This window comes from Notolabrus celidotus, unplaced genomic scaffold (genome assembly GCF_009762535.1).
Source record: "Notolabrus celidotus isolate fNotCel1 unplaced genomic scaffold, fNotCel1.pri scaffold_205_arrow_ctg1, whole genome shotgun sequence".
In the NCBI taxonomy this organism is placed as follows: domain Eukaryota; kingdom Metazoa; phylum Chordata; class Actinopteri; order Labriformes; family Labridae; genus Notolabrus; species Notolabrus celidotus.
In genome coordinates, this window is record NW_023260060.1 from 161,870 (window position 1) to 176,550 (window position 14,681).

The 14,681-nt window shown below is 42.0% G+C and overlaps 1 protein-coding gene across 1 annotated transcript in view; it reads left to right on the forward strand.

Annotated features, from left to right (window-relative positions):
* The window catches only part of LOC117809020 (disks large homolog 1-like), a 30,137-nt gene extending 16,204 nt beyond the window's left edge, over window positions 1-13,933 (forward strand). Inside the window, exons 3-5 of the mRNA XM_034678687.1 lie at window positions 6,804-6,967; window positions 11,733-11,804; window positions 13,853-13,933. Of these exons, the coding sequence (XP_034534578.1) occupies window positions 6,804-6,967; window positions 11,733-11,804; window positions 13,853-13,861 (245 nt within the window). The 3' untranslated portion in view covers window positions 13,862-13,933. The remainder of the gene's footprint in view (window positions 1-6,803; window positions 6,968-11,732; window positions 11,805-13,852) is intronic.
* Window positions 13,934-14,681: the final 748 nt, after the last annotated feature.

Sequence of the window (14,681 nt, forward strand, 5' to 3'; positions counted from 1 at the left end):
TTAGATAGAAACAAGATCAAAGGAATACAATTTGACCAAGTAATATAATGAGAATAAAGTGAATAGAATGTGATCAAAGCAATAGAAATTGATCATAGAGGTAGATTGGATCAAAACAAATAGAATGAGATTAAATGAATAGAACGTTAGCAAAGCATTAGAATGAGATCAAAGCAATAGAATGAGATCAAAGCGATAGAATGTTACAAAAGCAATAGAATGAGATCAAAGCAATAGAATGAGATCAAAGCAATAGAATGTTAGCAAAGCATTAGAATGAGATCAAAGCAATAGAATGAGATCAAAGCAATAGAATGAGATCAAAGCATTAGAATGAGATCAAAGCATTAGAATGAGATCAAAGCAATAGAATGAGATCAAAGCATTAGAATGAGATCAAAGCAATAGAATGAGATCAAAGCGATAGAATGTTACAAAAGCAATAGAATGAGATCAAAGCAATAGAATGAGATCAAAGCAATAGAATGTTAGCAAAGCATTAGAATGAGATCAAAGCAATAGAATGAGATCAAAGCGATAGAATGCTACAAAAGCAATAGAATGCTACAAAAGCAATAGAATGAGATCAAAGTAATAGAATGAGATCAAAGTAATAAAATGAGATGAAAGCAATAGAATGAGATCAAAGCGATAGTCAGCGCTGGGCTCATTAGTTCTGGTGAAAGTGTTTCTTAATTTAGTACAAGGTTTCCTTTTTTCATGAGAATCTTTTCTTCCTCTAAAAATACATTTCAAACATTTTTTGTTTAGAGGTTTAGAACTCTGCTGAACTTGCTCTGCTGAAATGGACTGAAGTCTTTTTTGTGTTTTGGTCTCTTCTTCCCTGTTCTTCTGATCCTAAAGTAAAACCTTGTTCTGTATAAGATCTTCTTTAAAGGTCTTAGTTTTATAAAGATGCCCTGCTCTGAGTCTGTTTGTTTGACCAGGGTCTGGTGTAGTCCTCTTCCCCTGCTCTGAGTCTGTTGGTTTGAACAGGGTTTGGTGTAGTCCTCTTCCCCTGCTCTGAGTCTGTTGGTTTGAACAGGGTTTGGTGTAGTCCTCTTCCCCTGCTCTGAGTCTGTTGGTTTGAACAGGGTTTGGTGTAGTCCTCTTCCCCTGCTCTGAGTCTGTTGGTTTGAACAGGGTTTGGTGTAGTCCTCTTCCCTGCTCTGAGTCTGTTGGTTTGAACAGGGTTTGGTGTAGTCCTCTTCCCCTGCTCTGAGTCTGTTGGTTTGAACAGGGTTTGGTGTAGTCCTCCTCCCCTGCTCTCTCTCTCTCTGAGTCGTTGGTTAAGAGTCGTGTTGCGGCGGCGTCTCTGATGTCAGCAGCGGTTTGAATAGGTGTGGTCTTTTATTAAAGTGAACAACAGACGCTGCTGAGTCGTCCTCAGCGGTCTAACAGGTTAATGTGATCAGGCCGCTCTCACTGAAGGGACTAATCTGCTTCCCCTCTTTAATTTGATTTAATATCTGGAGTCAAAAATAACTACAAAACCACAGATCCTGTCTGGGTTCAGAGGTGACCTGGTTTGTCTTTGAGGGTCACGTTAAAAATCCTGAAAGACCAGAGAAGACTGAACGAACAGAGGAGACAGAAGAAGGTCCTGGTCTGCAGCTCACAGAGACTCTGATCCCTCAGTGACCGTGCTTCAGGCCTTCATGTTCACAGGAACCTTCACTGTGTTATGTTGTAGTGATTGTGCAGACCGGCTGTGTGTTCACGTTAGTTTGTAGTTTTAGAAACCAGGGATTGGTCTCTGCAGCCGGACTCTCACGATTATAAAACCCTGCCTGTAAATAATGCTCAGATTCAGGACTGTAAACCAGAATGAACATGATCCCAGACTTTCAAACGTGCACCTTCCCTGACCTGGCTTAAACATTTCATAAATAAACCCTGTTAAAGCTGATTGTGAGCTCCAGGATCTGTGTAGCACCTTGTTCCTGCAGACCGCCCCCCCTTCCTCAGGCTCTGCTGCTGTCAAACATGAAGCTGTGAGTCTGGAAACAGACCGCTGGTTTCACTGTAAAGTGATCCCTTTAACGGTCTCCCACAATTCCACAGAGGTCTCTTTTTATTGGACATCAATACGGGGCAGTGTTTAAAGTCGTCTCCCGAGGACGTTCACGCTCGCGGGAGGAAAACCTGCCGCACCACAACCGCTCCTCATGGGGGTCTGAAGTCTGCCTGGTCAGTTTGTGAGAGAAGAGAAATATTAACTTAAAGCTGAATCTATATTTAGAACCGTCTCTGAGAGGAGTTCAGAATCCTCCCCTCCTGTTGGAGCTCTGAACTTCAGCAGCTTGAAGTTTTCAGATTGAGTTCCAGCCTCAGCTCACACACACACACACACACTGTGGAGCAGTCTGTCTTCAGTTTGAAGTTCTTATTCCTCTGTTCACAGTCGAACCCCCCGGCCCTGCTCGGGCTGACCCAAACTGACCCCGCCTCCTATAATCCCTTCAGATACTCGCCTCAGCTTCACAAACTTTGTTGGCAGAAGCTCAGAGAGAGAGTCTAGAATAAATATCCCTCTCTCTGACTCTCTCTGTCCGTCTGTGCAGCCTCCGTCTGCAGAGTCTGGTCCTGTAAACGTGACCTGGTTCTTTGTCAGAGTTCATCCTGAGGGGACCAGACACGCGTGAACTCCAGAGCTGACACAGTACTCCAAAGGTTCCTGGTTCCAGAGTACAGTTTGTGCAGTGGAAACGCAGCTTGTGTTCACCTACACATTCTTAGTTTGATATAATTGACAGATTATTTATTTCAGGCGTAAAAAGGGAATTATATTTTGATAGCATATCACAAAAGTTATTTTCTCCTCAGAAGCTTCAAGCGAGGCTGCAGCTAATTTAATGTTGAATCAAGAATTTAAAAATGACATGAATACATTAGGGTCGTTGGAGTTAATGCGTTGGGATCAGGGTCAGAAATGAAAGCCTTCACATTTCTTAATCAGGAGCCTTTTTGTCCCTTTTGGCACACCGTAGTTAAGCTGCCATGAGGGACAATAACGGAACCATCGATCTTTGTACGGCACGGTCCACTTTAAGAAAAACTCCCAGACGCTTCAGGTCAGGTGTCAGGTCCATCTCCGATCCGTCACAGCACAGGATCTGATTGGTTTCTATTCTAGTCAATGTGTTAACTTCCACTGGATCCGCTCCGTAGGGTTCCAGCGCTCATTTCCTTTCCTCAGCTTTCTTTTCCTTAGCACTCATTTCCTCTCCTTTCCTTTCCTTAGTGCTCATTTCCTCTCCTTTCCTTTCCTTAGTGCTCATTTTCTCTCCTTTCCTTTCCTTAGTGCTCATTTCCTTTCCTTTCCTTTCCTTAGCGCTCATTTCCTCTCCTTTCCTCTCCTTAGCGCTCATTTCATCTCCTTTCCTTTCCTTAGTGCTCATTTCCTCTCTTTTCCTCTCCTTAGCGCTCATTTCATCTCCTTTCCTTCCCTTAGTGCTCATTTCCTTTCCTTTCCTTGCCTTAGCGATCATTTCCTTTCCTTCCCTTAGCGATCATTTCCTTTCCTCTCCTTCCCTTAGCGATACTTTCCTCTCCTCTCCTTCCCTTAGCGCTCATTTCCTTTCCTCAGCTTTCTTTTCCTTGGCTTTCCTTTCCTTAGCGCTCATTTCCTCTTCTCTCCTTCCCTTGGCGTTCCTTTCCTTTCCTTAGCGCTCATTTCCTCTCCTTTCCTCTCCTTAGCGCTCATTTCATCTCCTTTCCTTTCCTTAGTGCTCATTTCCTCTCCTTTCCTCTCCTTAGCGCTCATTTCATCTCCTTTCCTTCCCTTAGTGCTCATTTCCTTTCCTTTCCTTGCCTTAGCGATCATTTCCTTTCCTTCCCTTAGCGATCATTTCCTTTCCTCTCCTTCCCTTAGCGATACTTTCCTCTCCTTTCCTTCCCTTAGCGCTCATTTCCTTTCCTCAGCTTTCTTTTCCTTGGCTTTCCTTTCCTTAGCGCTCATTTCCTCTTCTCTCCTTCCCTTGGCGTTCCTTTCCTTTCCTTAGTGCTCATTTCCTCTTCTCTCCTTCCCTTGGCGTTCCTTTCCTTTCCTTAGTGTTCATTTCCTCTTCTCTCCTTCCCTTGGCGTTCCTTTCCTTTCCCTTAACGCTCATTTCCTTCGCTCATCTTTCCTTCCCTTACGGCCAAATTCCACCAGATCCGTCATAGCTCCAGATCTGATCGGTTTCTATTCTAGTCAATGTGTTAACTTCCACTGGATCCACTCCGTTGCGTTCCGGCTCTGTATCTGATCCTGCAGGTCTGAGTCCTCCGGATCAGATCCACAAGACTTCTATTTGTTGCCGGATGCCGGAGCACGACGTATCAATCTCAACAGAGCAGATGGAGCGGGACAGGAAGTCAGGTTTCACCAAAACCAAATGAAAACATCCGGTTAATTTTCAGAATAAAACACTCTGTGTTATCACCAGATCGTATTTCACTTAACTACAACAACAAACCAAAGTCATGATGAGCGGAGCCAGGCCTGGAGTCAACAGGTCAGAGGTTTTCAGAGGACCAGGAAGACAACATGGATGAGGAGAGGAGGAGGAGGAGGAGAATCCTTGATTCAGGGATTACAGAAGGGGAAACCTCGGTCACATGACTCCAGCTGTCCGGCGGTCCTGAAAACACAACCGGTGGCGGTCGATGGACGAGAGAGCACGGAGCCGGACCGGACACGGATTTGGTGGAAGTCTGATGTTACTGTGTCCCGTCCATAACCGGTCCGCTCTCTTGTCCGTCAACATGTCATGTGACCGAGGTTTTCACAGGGTGATTGGTGCCTGACTTCCTGTCCCGCTCCATCTGCTCTGTTGAGATTGACGCGTCGTGCGATCCTGCCGACATGCAGAAACAGTGTGTCTGTTTAGTGGATCTGCTGTGGAGGGCTGGGATTGTTGTGTGACAGAGAGCGGAGCAGAGACACACCCAACACAGATCTGATGGAATGTAATTCTAGTTCTTCTTGCACGTCGTCATAGACTAAAGTATTTTACACATTTAGTACTGGTCCTTCAGAAGAATCCAAGGACCACCAAATGAACTGCGGTTCACCCTGAGGGGACCATGAATGTGTGATGTTTCAGTCTGAGCTGAAGTTTGGGAGTAAAGTCTAAAAAAAGCTCAAATTAAAAAAAAAGTCCGAATGAGCCGAGTTTAAAAAGAAAGAGGAGCGTGATATTTTTAGTCCTTTCATCAGCGTCCGCACGATGCTCGTACTCGGAGCTATTTCCAGTCCTCAGAAGTGATTACGTAACATTGATGGGATCAGTGGAAATCTTTGTTTGGGTCTTTATCTTCACTGATTTGATTCCGTCTCTGCTGGATTGATTTTCTTGCAGCTGGATGTTTGTTATAGGATGTAGTGGAGAATAATCTGCTCCATGAAACGCTGCAGAAACCTCAAAATAAAAGTCTGACCTTTGGCTCGGTCACCGCCTGAGTGTTCATCAGGATGAAGCTGCAGCAGCTCCACGTGGCACATGAGGGCTTTTATTGTGAAAGAGCTCAGAGAGAGGAAGTCCTGCCTCCTCTAACAGTTGTTGTTTTTGTCCCTGAAGGATGCTGTTGCAGACGCTGCAGCCTGCTCACCTGCTGCAGGCTCTTTTTAATGTTTACCTTGTATACACTGAGACCCCAGAGTCTGCCGTAAAGGGCCCACATTAAAAACACAGAATGCTCCTTTAAATCCAGTCTCTGCAGTGTCTGTGAGGCTGCTGAAGTGCTGATCTGACAGTTTAGGAGAAAACATCTGTGTCGGCCGGCGGTCAGCTGCCGAGCCAAAGAAAGCCCGGGTTATTTCAGCTCCCCGTGAGCCCTCCTCAGGATCCGGCACCCAAAATAAAGCAGCATTTTGGATGTGACCGCTGGGCTGCAAGCTTTTATAAACACGGCCTCACACACTGAGAGTCCGCTGAAGAGCAGGGACAGACTCATGATGTTTAACATAATCAGGTCTGATTTATTATCATTTATCATTTAAAGGAACATTTCTTTTTTTATTCAGTGAAATAACTCTGTGTTAGAAACGTCCACATGTGGTGATTATTCTTTTTATTTTTCTGTTTTTCTGTTTTGTTTTTAGTATTAGTATTTATTTTTTACCTTTCTAGTTTTTAAATTTAACTAGATAATATTTTTTTAAAATCAGTTATTTGATATTATTTAATAGGTTTCAGTTTTTGATGTTTTAATATTTTATATTACCGCTCTCTTTCCATTATTGTTCCCCTTTTAACTGTTGTAAGCATTGTTTTGACATTTTGAGTTAGATAACAGTAAACATAAATTAAATTTTTAATTTAAATTTAACCTTCAATTTATTTTATTAAAATTGATATTTTAATTTAATTTTGTCTGCTACAAATTCATTTTTTATTCTTATTTTATTTTTGAGTAAATTATTAATTTGATTAAAATTATTTTTTTCATTTAATTTAAATTTGTGAGGTGTTCATTCTTTTTTATTTTTCTGTTTTTTTTCTTTTTATTATTATTTTTTTCAATTAATTTTTATCTTTTGGACTAATTTATTTTTAAATATTAACCTATTTTTATTTTATTGTATTTCCACTATTATATATATATATATTTTTTGTTCCATTCATTCCCTTGTCTTCTTCTGTTTGTCTTCATATAGAAGACAAACATTCCTTTCCTGAATAGTTCAGATTCATCTTTTGTCTTTAATGAGTCAAAATTCTTCCGATCATGAAGTTTGATTTGTCCCCTGAATCCGTCTTCAGAGTGAGACCTCCTTCTTTGATTATTAACCTCCCTCTTTCTCTGTGTCCTCTCAGATATCCAGGAATTTTACGAAGTGACCTTATTGGACAGTCAGAGATGGACCGAGTCTTCCAAGCCGGCGGACCCGATGACGCCCGTCAACCTGTGGGACTTCTCCAGCCTTCAAAGCACAACGGTGACCTCGGACACTCTGCCCAGCCTTAGCACCAGCATCGAGGTAAGAACGCCGGGACGAGAAACTCGAGGACCAATCACAGCTCGGGTGTCGGGGAGGTGAAAGATGTTTGTGGTTCAGGCTCTGAAGGAGAGTTCAGGACCAGAGTGAAGTTTGATGTCAGCAGGGGTTGGAGGAAATGACACTGACACTGTTTGCTCTGACAAGACTGCAGTGTTTCTGTGACTTCTGGGAAGTCTATCAGTCTTTGGATTTCCAACTTTCTTTGAATGTACCAGACATTTGTGATTTATTTTTCTCAGACAAAACTTGAGTATTACTTTTTCTCAAATCTGTATCCTAATATTTCTATTTTTGAAGCTTGGGTGACAAATTTTCTTCACTTTATCTCTCTGAAGCCAGAGTTTGGATATCCTGACTGACCTTGAATGCAACGTTAATCACAGAATAAAACTCTCTTAGAAAAACAAGCACTTTAAATGATATGATGTACAATCTGACTCTATCACAGGAGCTACACCAGGTGTTCTTCCTGGTTTCTGTTTGTGGTCAGAGGAGTATCGACCAATCAGGTGTCAGCAGGCTGTATGGAGAGCAACAGCGGGTGTTCTAGAATTCAAAGACAGAATTCTGGAATTCTGTCTTTGATGATGTCAGAATTCTGTCTTTGATGATGTCAGAATTCTGTCTTTGATGATGTCAGAATTCTGTCTTTGATGATGTCAGAGTTCTGTCTTTGATGATGTCAGAATTCTGTCTTTGATGATGTCAGAATTCTGTCTTTGATGATGTCAGAATTCTGTCTTTGATGATGTCAGAGTTCTGTCTTTGATGTCAGAATTCTGTCTTTGATGATGTCAGAATTCTGTCTTTGATGATGTCAGAATTCTGTCTTTGATGATGTCAGAATTCTGTCTTTGATGATGTCAGAATTCTGTCTTTGATGATGTCAGAATTCTGTCTTTGATGTCAGAATTCTGTCTTTGATGATGTCAGAGTTCTGTCTTTGATGTCAGAATTCTGTCTTTGATGATGTCAGAATTCTGTCTTTGATGATGTCAGAATTCTGTCTTTGATGATGTCAGAATTCTGTCTTTGATGATGTCAGAATTCTGAGAACAAATGGAACAATCCTTGAAGGTCAGACCTAAAAGAACATCAGTGTCTCTAATCCTCTCTCATAGACCCTAATCACATCCTCTGATATTCGTAAATGTTTTTTTTAACGTTCCTCTGTTGAGGGCAGAGTGAAGTCTTTGTGTGACTTCCTGTGAAACAGAAGGACAAGTCCTCCTCAGCTGAATCTTGTTCCTATCAGGAGAAACGTCCCGTGAGGGATGTAATTAGCTGAGACATGTCGGTGTTTATTTTGTTTGCGGGCGTATTTTTGCTTCTCTTGTGATCTGAACACACTGAAATGATCCCGCGCTGAAACTCATGCGAGTCACACAAGGCAGATAGTTTCTTCTGCTTTGGTCTAAATCCATCTCCACAGGATGAGAAGTAAACTCTGTCAGCCCTCAGAGTGGATCCAATGATTTCACTCTTCTTTTTGTCTAAACTGGTCCTCTACCTTTCATGTGGAGTAAAAATAGACCATGTTAAAAATAGATCACACCTTTTTCTGAACACTACATGAAGATGACTGACCGAGCTGTTTGTCATCTGTCTGATGTAAAGTGCATCAGACTCCTGTGAGGAGGACACAGTGAGATATACGATATGATGTTCTTTTGATTTCACAAATTAATTCTCTTTAACTGCTGACTGTTAAAAACCTGAACCCGGTCTCTTCAGGACTACAGTCATCCATCTATCACAGGAGCTCTTTCTGGTCTCTGTCTGTAGTCTGAGTAGTATCCACCAATCAGGTGGCAGCAGGAAGAACAGTCTGTATGGAGAGCAACAGCAGACGTGATGTTTTTCTAGAACAGAGAGAAGAGAATTCTAGAACAAATGGAACATTCTGTGAAGAAGGTCAGACCTAAAAAAAAAAACTAACAAAACAGCTACAACTAACCTGTAATTACAGATTCTGATTCAGAGACATGTTGAATCTGGATCTCAGGGTCTAGGTTTTAGTCTGAGAAGGGTTCTGGTCTCTGTCTGTAGTCTGAGTAGTATCCACCAATCAGGTGTCAGCAGGAGAAACAGTCTGTATGGAGAGCAACAGCAGGTGTTCTAGAATCCTGACATCATCAAAGACAGAATTCTGGAATTCTGTCTTTGATGATGTCATAATACTGTCTTTGATGATGTCAGAGTTCTGTCTTTGATGATGTCAGAATTCTGTCTTTGATGATGTCAGAATTCTGTCTTTGATGATGTCAGAATTCTGAGAACAAATGGAACATTCCGTGAAGAAGGTCAGAGCTAAAGAATCATCAGTGTCTCTAATCCTCTTTCATAGACCTCCATTCAACAAACAAACATTGTAGACGTAGTTTTCTTCTCCTCTTGAGGACAGACCTGACAAAGCTGGACTTTGGACTTTGGACTAATCTGCATCATGATGTTGTTATTTCAGCAAACTGAAGACCCGTTAATTACAAGAACATCACAAGAACATCAGTTTCTGCCAGAGGGAAGCCTCTGTGGAACTGTTTACAGTGAAACTGAGACTCTGTAGAAACAGATGAACGGGGGTTCTATAGGAGATGTAGTGATGTTTCTCACTTGGAGAAGTGGAGCTAATGAATCTGCTTTAAACTCTGGATGTAGAGAAAGTTATGGTTCTGGAGGACAGACTTAATGAAAGTTATGATGATCAGTAAATTCAGGAGAGCAGAGGTCTCTTATTGTCTTTCTTTTAATCCCATGTTTTCATAACAGTTTAAGGGATTATCCAGAAATTGGAAAATAATCCTGAGCGTATCATTTCCTGGTCCCGACATGAAGCAGAATTTAAAGTGGAGGCTTGTATTTGAATCAGTCGTACGCAGCTGGCGCCTGAGAGCCCTCCCTCACAGGATACATGATGAGTTATTATTAATGTCAGAGACAGACACGATCATTATGTGGACTTATTTTATTTAAATACTGCGATAAAGTTTGTTTTAAATCCAGCAAACCTTTCTTTATTTTCTTTAAGAGTCGACTCTTTATAACAGAGCACTGTTGTTTTTAAATGTTGGACTGTTCCTTTAAAACGGTGCATGATGGATACTCTGTTCTTCTTTGCTGATGAAGAAGAGGAGCACGTTTTTAGTTTGTAACTCAGGTGTGTGCTGAAGGTTTTACCTGCTCAGAGTGAAGGACAGGTGGAGTTATCCTCACTGAGTTCATCCCCACAGAAACATCCAACATAAACTGAGACTCAGTAGAGCCATACATTGAAACTGAGACCAGGCAGAGACAGATACAATGAAACAGAGACTCGATGGAGACATATACAGTGAAATTTACACTCAGCTTAGATAGATACAGTGAAACCGAGATTCAGCAGAGACAACATAAGTTAAACTGAGACTCAGAAGAGACAGATACAGTGAAACTGAGGTGAGTGGACATAAACCCAGCTGAGGGATAGGTCCAGGTGAGGGGACATAAACCCAGCTGAGGGATAGGTCCAGGTGAGGGGACATAAACCCAGCTGAGGGATAAGTCCAGGTGAGGGGACATAAACCCAGCTGAGGGATAGGTCCAGGTCAGGGGACATAAACCCAGCTGAGGGATAGGTCCAGGTGAGGGGACATAAACCCAGCTGAGGGATAGGTCCAGGTGAGGGGACATAAACCCAGCTGAGGGATAGGTCCAGGTGAGGGGACATAAACCCAGCTGAAGGATAGGTTCAGGTGAGGGGACATAAACCCAGCTGAGGGATAGGTCCAGGTGAGGGGACATAAACCCAGCTGAGGGATAGGTCCAGGTGAGGGGACATAAACCCAGCTGAAGGATAGGTCCAGGTGAGGGGACATAAACCCAGCTGAGGGATAGGTCCAGGTGTGGGGACATAAACCCAGCTGAGGGATAGGTCCAGGTGAGGGGACATAAACCCAGCTGAGGGATAGGTCCAGGTGAGGGGACATAAACCCAGCTGAGGGATAGGTCCAGGTGTGGGGACATAAACCCAGCTGAGGGATAGGTCCAGGTGAGGGGACATAAACCCAGCTGAGGGATAGGTCCAGGTGAGGGGACATAAACCCAGCTGAGGGATAGGTCCAGGTGAGGGGACATAAACCCAGCTGAGGGATAGGTCCAGGTGAGGGGACATAAACCCAGCTGAAGGATAGGTCCAGGTGAGGGGACATAAACCCAGCTGAGGGATAGGTCCAGGTGTGGGGACATATACCCAGCTGAGGGATAGGTCCAGGTAAGGGGACATAAACCCAGCTGAGGGATAGGTCCAGGTGAGGGGACATTAACCCAGCTGAGGGATAGGTCCAGGTGAGGGGACATAAACCCAGCTGAGGTAGAGTCCAGGTGAGGGGACATAAAACCAGCTGAGGTAGAGTCCAGGTGAGGGGACATAAACTCAGCTGAGGGATAGGTCCAGGTGAGGGGACATAAACCCAGACAGTGGGGAGGTTAGTTTCCTAGAATAAGACATATTCAAAGGGGGAAATGTCTCTCCAGTCTTGACCTGAGCACATATTGAACGTTCCTAAGAGCTGTGAGGAAGAACTTTTATTCATAGAAGTTTAAAAAAATACCAAATCCTGTGTTTTGTTGAACCCGTGTGTTTCCTGCTGACTAACTCCACCCGTCTAGCACCGAAACAGGCTCAAATCAATCCACAGCATCTGCACTGAACTCCTTCTCTCTCTTTCCTCTCTCTCTGAACGTAAACAAACATGGTCGCTCGTAGGACTCGCCCCTCCTAAACGAAATCCTGCACACGTTGGCGCAGGCGCAGCACTCGCCTGGCCCGGATGGAGAAGTAAGTACCGGATGCCTACCTGTTGGTGGGAGGGGGTGTCGGTGTCGTCCACCCTTCGCCGCATGTCCCATCCAATCATGTGCTTGGGACCATCGAAGCGGGGCGGGGCTTGTTGGTCCAGGGTCAGGTTGTCCCTCAAGGTGTCGCTGTAGTTCGCTCATGTTGATGTAACCTTTGTGTTGAGAAGCAGCCGGTCCGTCAGGAGCGAGAGCGTCATCAGAAACAAACTGTGATCTGGAATAAGAGAAGGTCCTCCTGCTCCAGCTGCTTCTCAACGCTCAGGACGATTCGCTTCTCTAAGCAGCGATTAAAGACGTGAGCTGCTGCTGCTGCAGGACTGAGAGGAAACACAGCGACACCTTGAGGCGGTTTGTGCTGGGTTCAGGGGTCATGGTTCATTGTGCTTCATTCATTTTGGTCCATGTTGTCGGGTCTGAACAGTACAACTCCTGTCCTCACAGCTGAGGACAGACGGACAGAGCGGGGACACAAAGACTCAAACTAAAGAATCAGATAAACCTAAATAATAAACACTCAATATCACAACAACGACTTCTGTTTAACATTTCAGCTTATTAATGTCCTTTAAATTTCTCTCCGATGTAAGAATCAGCCATAAAGAAAACAGATGGATGTCATCTGTGCGGTCCTCGTTTGGACGCCTGTATAAATGTTAAAAATGTAATCAATTATTTGTTTCTGAAATCAAATAACCCGGAGTTTAAAACCTCAAAGTTTAATATTCACCTGCAACAACAGCTCCAAGAGTCAGAGGACATTAAAGAGATGATACGTGATTATAAGAAATACTAAGAACGACAATAAAAAGAAAGAAAAACAATAACAATTATTTATTTATGAAAGAAATACAAAAACAGTGAAATTATTAACACAGTGTCCTTTTATTATTAACAGTGTAACTGAGACTCACCATAAAAAGACCTTCAGGTATATACGGCTGAAGAAAGCTAGAGTGAAGCCTCTGTAGAACATATTATTTACAGTGAAACTGAGACTAATAGGAAAGAGATGAACTGGCACTACAACAGGTGGTAGCCTCTGTAGAACATATTAATTACAGTGAAGCTGAGACTAATAGGAAACAGCTAATCAGGTGTTACTACAGGGAGAGCCTCTGTAACTTATTATTTACAGTGAAACTGAGACTAATAGGAAAGAGATGAACTGGCACTACTACAGGTGGTAGCCTCTGTAGAACATATTATTTACAGTGAAACTGAGACTAATCAGAAACAGATTAACCAGCTCTACTAGAGGAGATTGCTTCTATAAAATAAATATAAAATATCATAAAAAAATTGAAAATTTTCCATCTTATTTAAATGAATATTATTATTATTATTATTATTATTATATTGATTATTATTTAAATCAATTAAGTAACACAATATTTTAAGATTGTTTTACAGTAGGCCATAATAATCAAAATTAAAATTATTGTCTAGAATATATTTAATTTTTAATACCTTAAAAAAGAAAATGTTAAACTTTCTCACAATATTCTATTTTTTTTGTTACATTTTTTTAAATGCGTAAATTCAAAATAGAAAAAAAAGAATTATAAATTAAATACAAATGGAAAAAAAATTCAAGATAAAAAGATTGAATAAGTAATGTCTATAAATTCATTCTGTTGATCCGACTCGTCACCCTGGGACAGAGACTTTCTGTTCCCCTCAGAGAGACTGGAGCTGTACTGCTGTTCAGGACCGTCATGGTGGTGGTTCATGTGGATTCAGTTCTGGTCTTTGTTCAGGTTTTTGGTCTCATTTTGACTCTTTAGGTTACTGTTTTGTGATGTCATGTCGGTCTGCGTTCTACGATGCCTGATCATCACATCTGTTCATTTTAAAGTTGTTAAGCTGAAAACTGTTTACTAGAGTTTGTTTGTTGTTGTTGTTGTTGGTGTGTAAAGGAGGACAGGACAGGAGGTTTGTGTACCTGTGACAGGGTGTTTGTTTGCAGGATGCCCGTACACAACGGTGACAAATGTATCTGAATCTAAAACAAACATCATCCGCTTGCAGCAGCCGTGATATCTGAACACTGGAGGCAATCCAGCTTCAAGAGGCCGCCCTGGAGGAAGTTCAGATCCTCTATCACACCAAAACTACCGAAGTGCCTCACAGTGTGAAGCTTTCCTCACCATCGTATACCTTTACAAACTTTACAACCTTTACAACCTTTACAACCGTTACAACCTTTACAACCTTTACAACCTTTACAACCGTTACAACTTTTACAACCGTTACAACCTTTACAACCTTTACAACCTTTACAACCGTTACAACTTTTACAACCTTTACAACCTTTACAACCGTTACAACTTTTACAACCTTTACAACCTTTACAACCGTTACAACTTTTACAACCTTTACAACCTTTAAAACCTTTACAGCCTTTACAACCTTTACAACCTTTACAGCCTTTACAACCTTTACAACCTTTACAACCTTTAAAACCTTTACAGCCTTTAAAACCTTTACAGCCTTTACAACCTTTACAACCTTTACAACCTTTACAACCTTTACAACCGTTACAACCTTTACAACTTTTACAACCTTTACAACCTTTACAACCTTTACAACCGTTACAACTTTTACAACCTTTACAACCTTTACAGCCTTTACAACCTTTACAACCTTTACAACCTTTACAGTCTTTACAACCTTTACAACCTTTACAACCTTTACGACCTTTACGACCTTTACAACCCTTACAACCCTTACAACCTTTACAACCTTTACAACCTTTACAACCTTTACAACACTACAACCGTTACAACCGTTACAACTTTTACGACCTTTACGACCTTTACGACCTTTACAACCCTTACAACCCTTACAACCTTAACAA